At 36.1% G+C, this 9,486-nt stretch overlaps 1 protein-coding gene across 1 annotated transcript; it reads right to left on the bottom strand.

Annotated features, from left to right (window-relative positions):
• Positions 1-294: 294 nt before the first annotated feature.
• LOC131950873 (prostatic spermine-binding protein-like) lies at positions 295-2,779 on the bottom strand. The gene is made up of 3 exons (XM_059313077.1): positions 2,593-2,779; positions 471-617; positions 295-425 (listed from the first exon to the last, which is right to left on the bottom strand). The coding sequence occupies exons 1-3, from the start codon at positions 2,777-2,779 to the stop codon at positions 295-297; spliced, it is 465 nt and encodes a 154-aa protein (XP_059169060.1).
• Between the last annotated feature and the right edge of the window lie 6,707 nt (positions 2,780-9,486).

Below are 9,486 nucleotides of genomic sequence, written 5' to 3'. Positions count from 1 at the left end.
TAATGTAGCACGACGAAGCAATATAACGTGGTATGGTGCTATTGCATACATTGTTTGGAAGGAATTATTGCTTCTAAACTTACTGTTGATATATGCAATAGATGGAGGTCTTCCTCTTACTAGAAAATTATCATTATCGTCGTCATTATCATTATCATCCGCATCAACATCATTTTTCTTATCTTATCATCCTTATTGTCATTATCATCTTCATCCTCATCCTAATCATCTCCATCATCATAATCGTCGTCGTCATCATCATCCTCATCCTAATCATCTGCATTATCAACAATTCTAAACATTGTCATTATCTTCATCATGGTCCTCCTTATCATCATCATCATCCTTACTCTCATCAGCATCTTCATCCTCATTCAGATCATCTCTATCATCATCATCATGGTCGTCGTCGTCGTTGTCATCATCTTCATCATCATTCTCATCCTAATCATCTTCATTATCAACATTACAATCATCGTCATTATCTTCATCATGATCCTCCTCATCATCATAATCGTCATCTTCCTCTTTCTCCTCATTATCGTCATCATCGTCGTCGTAGACGTTGTCATCACTATGTTCATCATGATCTTCATTATTCTTTTGTACCCATTTCGCTTCTAAATAATAAATAAATTACTTTCGCCTGTTACATCGTTACATATTGTTAAAATTGTATATTGCTTTATTTCGACCACTTTATTCAAAAGGTATTTTCTCGAACATTGGTAAGACAATTCAAACCATCTGTACATTTCATCAAGCAAAGGACATTCCAAAAACGTGACATGCATGGCATACAAAACTATAAACAACTCACGAACTGTCTATAAATAAATACAGCATTTCTCGTGTTTTAAACAATAAGAGAAGGCTATCCACTCAAGGGAAGTAATTAGCTTGAGAACACGAACATTTCTTGTAATATTTGATATGGTCAACCTTCAGCACAAGCCGTTAACAGCTAACGTGTTGTTAACTCAACTGTTATCATTCCAAGAATATCATGGCTATATATCTATAGTTTCTTAAGGTCACACAAGCTGGTATCTGTTTTTTTAATAGTCTTTTAGATTTACACACTGTAACGGATGTGCCTCCATGGTCTCTATGAGTTATTTACATTGTAAAGTGTATCTTAGATTCACATGATTTAATGGACTGCTAACCCGTAAGTCTCGAGTTCGAATCCGGGTTAAAGTCACTAGACCGTCCCTGAGTCCACCCAACTTTGATGGGTACCTAACTCACGTTAGGGAAAGTAACGGCTGGGCATAGTGCTGACCACACTATCTCTTCATATGCCGAGGTCATGTAATTCTACTTCACTTGCCCCATAGACCGTCAGGTTTGAAAGGTAAACTTTACTTTACTTTTACCCCCATAGTCACTTTTAGTCAAAAAAGTTGATGCCTGTATTTCCCGAGCTATAGTCTCATACATCACTTGCATTACCCCCATATTGACATTAATAACCGTATCTGCATAGCTGGAAACACACCGACATATACCAAGGTCACAGAAACATGTGAACTCTACTTCACTAGCCCCATCGACCGTCAGGTTCGAAAAGGAAACTTTACTACTTTAGTTTTTTTATTGAATTATAAATGTCAAACTCATAAATTTCCATTCTTCAGTTCTCATGACGTCATAATTGTTGTAATATAGAGCTCACACAAACACCCACATTCAGTTGATGGGAACAGTTTAGAAGAATTGGCCTTTGTTGTTAAGGTTTGTACGAGTTAGCTATTCTTGCAATAACATCTTTTTTTACGATTACAAAGCGGTTAGAGTGTCATTTATCTATAGTATTAAACTTTTTTACAACTATCATGCGTCCTAGATGATCAGACAATTCCTAACTGTTTAATATACATATAAATATTACAAAAGATATAAAAGCGCATAAGAGCATTAAAAAATAGAAAATAGAAAATGCATCTAATTACAACGCTTTATAAAAAAAACCATAAAAAACGATACATCGTTCTTCACCATCACAAGTATAAAAATATATGTTTATCATGAAGACGAAAATTCAAATCCTAACACATTATAAGTCATTCAGAATATTAAAGTCAAAATAACAAACCCAAACCTAACACTAGATTGCGTAGACCAACTATTAAAAACATTCAAGCATTAAACAAGGTTATCACATGAGACGAATAGAGCACTTCGATTGATTCCCACGAAATATAACAACTGTAATGTATAAGCAGCTGACTAGAAACGTATACAACATTTACAGTTTACGACAACCACAACACAAACTTACGCCCATAAAACCTAGCCCAATAAAAGACATTAAGTCATATAAGAAATCCCAAGCTATTAAATGTAAAACTACACTGAAACCTAAATAGCATGTGGTATTTTTACAATTTCTAATATACAATAACACTTCCTTAATACAACACCATGCATCCCATTACATCTAAACATAGCCATAAATCACATAACATCTTTAATTTATTTATAATTGTCGCATTGTCGTTTGGGACAATCAAATTCTTGAGAGTGGCTTTGTTGTATGGCAATTCTCTTATGAGCAAACAATAATCCGGGCATTTGTTCCATTCTGACAGTTGTCCCATTTGGGCACTTGTCCCATTTGGTCACTTGTTACATACGGGCACTTGTTCCATTTGTGCACTAATCCCATTCGGGCAGCTGTTCCATTCTGACAGTTGTCCCATTTGAGCACTTGTCCCATTCTGGAAAAGAGCCCTTGGGCAAAATGCGTCAGAGCAATCTTCTTGCGGGCAAACATCGAAAACTATAAAACTTTAAATCCCACGAAAACATAAAACCATAACGCGAAACCCAATTTCAAGCCTAAAACCACCACAAAATCTGCCACGCTCACCGTAATCCAAACCTTAAAACAACCCATACCTAACTTTTGCCATAACAAAAAATCCACCACATCGCAACAAAGCCCAGTTAAACAACCAACTCCACACAACATCCAGTTTTACCGCGGACTACAAAAGAATCCTTTTCCCCCAAAATCATAAACCCCTTATTTTACATCGCACTCGAAGAAAAAGGACCTTATTAAATGCAAACATCAGAATTTGTTTTCGCTTCGGATTTTTACCGTTTGTAGCGAATATTTTTCTTAGGGAAAAATACGAGATTTCAGCTTAATCTGGTAATAATCACATAATATTGACCAAAACTCGAAATGTTTTCAGTTCTATTTTCCCTTTGCTGCCTTTTATATTTCGGCAGTGAATTTCTGAAAATGACAGAAAGCTTTGTTCAAAACATTTGCTTTTGCTAACTATTTCAAAGGGCGTGTTTACTTGTAATGCATTCATAAGGATATTTTCATGTTTATTCAACGGATATTCAATCTATTTAATAATTTTTTTTGTTAAGAATTTTTACGTTTTAATTTACTTGTTTTTTCGTATGAACTTTTAAAATTCTCAAAATTCTCTTTTCAATTTGGAGAACCTTAAATTTAAATGTTGTTTTGTGCATGTCATAAACTGCATACAAAGTGAGATTACGTTGATGATTAAGTAGAGTGTAACGAAGATTGAAATGTTTTCTAGAACCAAGTAAATCATAAAACTTCAAACAGAAAGAAATTAAAGAACTGTTTTTAGTAAAAAAAAAGTATAAAATCTTAGACTAAAGAATATGCAGGGCAAGATAATTTAAAAATACACGTTTTGAAAATAAGGTAAAGCTTCAATTTAATATTAATAGTAATTTTAAAAAAAATATGTTTCTTAGTTTAAAATGAATTCAAAAATAAAAAAGTAAATACACTTCCTGGAATTTGACACATAAAGAACTTTAAGATTCTGTAAACATAATATTGTATTTTTTTTCCATATACTGAACTGGCCATATTTTTACAAAATCAAAATAAAACTCTTGTGTTTTCGATGGTGCTTTTCTCATTTGCCTTCCAAGTCTCCGCTTTCTACAACACTCAAGATGATTTCTCAAATCGAGGCTTTCAACCGGTCACGTGGTAGCCCAACCGGAAATGAAAGCTAAGCGACACACAGGGCAACCGGCAACCGTTGATTACACTTGACCAGGATTTTAATGTCTAGGCGAATACAGTTTCCCATGGCGATAAGCAGAGACGAATGCAGAAAATTAAAAAATAGGAACAGGACAAGGCGGAACAAGGGAAACAGTGGCTGAACAAAACAATGAGAGGTGGTTGGGGGGGGGGGGGGGAGATTGTGGGTTGAGATTAAAAGGCGGGTTTTATGTTTACTCTTAAAAGGTAGAGAGTGATAGGCTAAAGATTGGTTCAGTTAACAATGCTCAGTCGAAACGCAGATATAATTATTTTTTTTACCAATTGATTTTGATGAGGGTTTAGTAATGCAATGAATTCAGTGATTAGAGATGAAGTACGACGCGGTCGAAGGGTACAGTTTTTGTATGTTAGCCCGGGGGTCTCGAGTTCGAATCTCGGTTAGGAATTGTCATTGAAGGACGTCCCTGAGTTCGCCCCGCTCTGATGGGTACCAGACTTATGTTGGGGAAAGTAAATACATAGTAAATCACATAGTATACCATCTTCAACCCATTATAAGGACGTGGAGAGTACTGTGTTCATCCATTCCGTAGATCTGTCTGCACTTTATCGATCAATATAGCCTAGATCTGTCATTTGGTGGTTTCAGCCTTAAGTCACTGTTAGAACTGGGATTAGCATAGGATAGAAAACTGGGATAGAATATCGTTTAAATCTTAATAGTATTTATGTCAACACTATTATATTGTTTAATTGTAGATTAGATAGATCATAATAGCTGTAATAGGATTAGTCCTTAGTGTATTTGATTGTACGTCCCCTTACTAGATACAAGTCAGAATAGCCTGTAGTTGTCCCAGTCGTAAAAAGTTCGAGTTAATACATGAACAGGTAAGGAGGTAAAGCACCCGCCCCTCGCGGGACTGCTGGGGTTGGGTTACCTTAGGGTGAAGTTGGGGCCGCGTGAATTAAGTTAGTTGGATGCTAGGCTTGTTGTCGTGTGGAAGTGTGTGTCATGTGCTCCGTGGCAGAACTCTGTGCTAGTTTATATCCACTACTCAAGTGTATTAAAAGTCTTAAAATTGTACGTGTGTTAGTGTTACTCATTCAATTCATGACTTAAACTGTTGCCTTAACACATCAACCCTCACTGCAGTCGTCAACGATATCAAATTATACCAACCATACTGATGACTTCATAACAGTCACCTTTCACTCAGGTACGACTTAACATTTTTTACACAGAGAACCTAACCACCACAGGCGTCCGTCTTTCAGTGTTTGCACCTATTGTCAAGTTTTTGTGTTTCCCACTATTGTCAAGTTTTGTGTTTCCGACTATTGTCAAGTTTTGTGTTTCCTACTATTGTCAAGTTTTGTGTTTCCACTATTGTCACGTTTTTGTGTTTACCACTATTGTCGCGTTTTTGTGTTTACCACTATTGTCAAGTTTTGTGTTTACCACTATTGTCAAGTTTTTGTGTTTGCCACTATTGTCAAGTTTTGTGTTTCTCACTATTGTCAAGTTTTTTGTATTTGCCACTATTGTCAAGTTATGTGTTTTTAATACATCTCGCGGTTGCTTACGATTCTCCATCCTTCATCATCAAGTGTCGGTACAGATTGGCTATATTTTAGAGCAGTGGTTCTCAACCTGGGTTCAATAGAACCCCACGGGTTCGGTTAGTCACTCTCAAGGGTTCGATAGAGGTTAAGACACACTCATTTCAAATGATTCACAATAGGGTTTTGTCAAGTGATGGAGCTATTAAGAACGGTTAGAAGATTGCGCTTTTGAAAACGGATTGGGTTCGGTACCTCCAAAAAGATTAAGAACCATTGTTTTAAAGGAAATTATTTTGTCGTAAAAACTAATTAATGTATCGTTACCAAAAAAGTATTTGTGTATTGGGCGAAATAACGCATGTATAACTAAAAAAAAAGTTTGGACAAATCTGTTTTTTTAGTTTGATTTAATTAATGAATATCGGGTATATAACGAATGACGTCAGCGTAACAAAATAGATCAATTATAATTAAATAAACCTTAACGTCAGATTACACATCTTTCAGTAATTAATTTATAAAACGTCAATTAGACAATAATTAAAATTGAAATTTTATATTCGAAATACAAGCTTCAACCGGCAATTAATTTAATGCACTGAGCAAAATGGAAATAAATAAAACTATTAATAAGAGACGATGACAAATTATAATTAAACCGTAAATTCATTTGATTCTAACTTGCAGTATTAAATGTAAATCTGATTAATCATTAATTCAATGACGCTAACGAAGAAAAATTAGAATTTTAATTATTTTCTTCAATATTAGCAGAGATAATTTTACTCTGCGAGTATATGGAGTTTCAGACCCCCCCCCCCCCCCCTTATGAAAGGTGATGAAATAATGTAAACTTTTTAGACTAACAAAATCTAAAATATACTGATGTAACAGGTGAATAAAATGTACGCGTGACCTAGCAGTAGAGAGCTAGGCTGCCAACCCGAAAGTCTAGAGTTCGAATCCGGGTTATAGTCAGTAGAACGCCCCTGACTCCACCCGAGCTCTGATGGGTACCTAACTCAAGTTATGGAAAGTAAAGGCGGCTGAGCAAAGTGCTGACAACACTATCTTTTCATATGCCGAGGTCCCTGAAACAGATGAGCTCTACTTCACCTACCCTATTTGTCTTGGGCACGAACGGACGGGAAAAGATGATGATGATGAACGTGTGAAAAACAAACTGAACGTTTAATATTCTCAATATCATTTTCCACGCGCTAAGACTACTAAAGGCGATACTTAACTAAGCTTCTCTTCTTTTTAATTATGTATACACAAGCAGATTGTTTAAGTTCAATATCACAAAGAGTGTTCTACATTTTAACAAGCCCCCTTCACCATGCCATGTACATTTCATCAAATTTCCTCTGAGTGTCTATGGCGAGAGTCTAAACTAGGTCTTGTGGTACAGAAGTCTGTCTTGGTTTTTTATTCGGAGCCATACCACAAGGACCTATTTTGTAGGGACTCACCTTAGTGTTTTAAAGCTAATGTTGTCTCATCTTATTGTGGCCTGGTTTAGTATGAAGATTATTCAAAATATATAAAAATCATTCTCCATTATTGTTGTGTTTATTCTGTTTTACTTTTTAAAGGTATCAAAATTTATTTTTTAATACGTCAAGTTAAAATCATATTTTAAAAAAAAAAAGGTTTTCCATATTTTGCTTAAGACAAGTGTTTTCTGCTTCTATAAAGAGATGGATATAATTGTTTTAATACAAAAAAGTCGAGTTAGACGACAAGCACACTTGAAGCCCAGACAAAAGTCTGCACAAACAAAGCTGTCGTCTGCTCTTGTCGAAGCTACAAATATGGCATGACTTTAGATACAAATATGGCATGACCTTCATCGGTCTGGCTCAGGAAACAAAACAGGTTTGAACCAAGGTCACTGTACGTGTTGAAGGTCGTTAAACTTCATGCACGTCCCCGTCACGTGCAGAGGGTTTGGGACATTCTAGAAGTGTGTGGTAGATATTGGAGGTAAGCAGATGTAATTTTGTAACTACTCGTAATTTGATGTGAATGCATGATAAACTCTAGATTGTGATAGTCGACTATTATTTGTATTGAGATTTTGCTAGGTTTTTGAGAAAAACGTATACTATACATCTTTTGCCTATTTCCACATTATCGTTGATTCACTTGTTATAGAAGTTTTTGAAACGATCAATCTCTAGCCTAACTAAGCGTATTAACTTACTTTATTATTGTGAACAAATAAAGTGTAACATTATGATGGTGTTATAAGCTGCCAACACAAACGATAGAGTAGTAACTGCGGAGTCAGAAAATGGTAACTAAGTCGTTGGTGTATATGGCTGTTCTACTGAAAATTCAAGAGTTCGAAACCACAGGCAAACGAGGCTCGATAGCTTGGATAGCAGCCTTTCTTGGAAAGGAAACTCCGATATCTAACAAATGCTGACTTGAATTTTGTTCTTGGTTTAACAAAAGCTATGGTTGTGAATTCGAAAAGAAAATCAGGTTAGAATCCGATTCAACGGCCTATATGTCGCAATACAGATTGACACGTCATGCTTTATCGTGCTGTAGGAAATCACGTCTAACTTGACTATTGAGAACGCAGAAGAAGGAGAAAAGTAGTGGGTAGATCAGGATCATTTACGTCTGTAAATCTGGAATCAAAATCTCGGCGTCCAATATTTTAAGTGTCTGAGAATGTGGAGTCAGCAAGTGCGGCACCATTAGATATGGAGTCAGTAGGCCTACGTCTATCTTCCGTCAGAAGTTTTTCTCGTCACTATATCTGGAGTCATAATCCTCTGCGTCAGTAACATCATTCTAAGGAATTATGACATCAGCAAATCTGGCACCAGTAATTCTGGAGTCATTAAATGTGGGGTTGGTAGCTTAAAACTTAACTTTGAAATCGAAATCACCGGCGTCATACTGGAGTCATAATCCTGGGCGTCAGTAACATCCATGTCATCAAATATGACATCAGCAAATCTGGCATCAGTAATTCTGGATTCAGTTAATGTGGCGTTGGTAGCTTAAAACGTAACATTGAATATGAACGGCGTCATCAACTGTAGTTAAACACAAGTTAGGAGTCAGTAGCTTTGGTGTTGGCTACTGAAGAGTCAGCAACTATGCTGCTTACTATGGCATCAGTATCAGTGACTAGTTAACATTTTGTCAGTTAACCCGGAGTCAGTAACTGTAGTTACATATGTGACGCAATTACTTTAACTACCGCTCATAATGCGACAAAACTACTTGAACTACCGTTAACAATTTCACATCCACTCAACAGTTCCATATTTTACTTTTTTTAAAAATCCTTCCGGATTTAAGTCTCGAAAACAACATCCGGTAAGGTGCTTTTGATATTGGCAGCCATTCATTCTAGAAGAAACAGGAAGAACTGCCAGAATTTTTTTTAAACCCGTGATATGGGAAAAAAAAATACTGACATGCTTTCAACAAAAATAAATGTATTGAATAGAAATGTTTTTTATTTATTAATTCCTTAACCAGACCAGTACATTAGCGTTGTTCGCGCATATTTGACACGCATTGTTCCAGGATTATGAACCAGAAACATATGTTGCTTCTAAAGATCTCTTCCCCCCTTCACTCTAGGGGAAAGGTTTCTGTTTTTGCCGGGCCAAAAATATTAACACCAGAAACTGGATTTTGGCATTGTTCTGTGGAAAAATCTGGCCAGTTTTGTTACACGACCAACTGGCCAGGGAATAGGACAGAAGACCCGGATGTAGAAAATGGAGTATAAGAAAATCTGACCATCTGCTGCCCTTTTCGATTTCAAATAGTTTTTTTGCTCATTACTGACGAAATTGTTTTTACTGAGGGTTGTGGTGCGTCGAGGTCATGCAAAACGCGGGTCATTCAATCCTCCAATTTAA

This window comes from Physella acuta, unplaced genomic scaffold, assembly GCF_028476545.2.
Source record: "Physella acuta isolate Inbredline_101_S28 unplaced genomic scaffold, ASM2847654v3 ptg000782l, whole genome shotgun sequence".
Lineage (NCBI taxonomy): Eukaryota > Metazoa > Mollusca > Gastropoda > Physidae > Physella > Physella acuta.
Note: the sequence above shows the minus strand (reverse complement) of the source record. Positions and strands in the feature narration are given on the sequence as shown.

Coding starts and splice junctions, on each gene's coding strand:
- LOC131950873 (XM_059313077.1), bottom strand. CDS start 2,779: ATGTTTGCCCGCAAGAAGATTGCTCTGACGCATTTTGCCCAAGGGCTC. Junction 618..2,592: donor AGTGCCCAAATGGGACAACT/GTCAGAATGGAA, acceptor ATTATTTAGAAG/CGAAATGGGTACAAAAGAAT. Junction 426..470: donor TGAAGATAATGACGATGATT/GTAATGTTGATA, acceptor ATGATGATGAAG/ATGATGACAACGACGACGAC.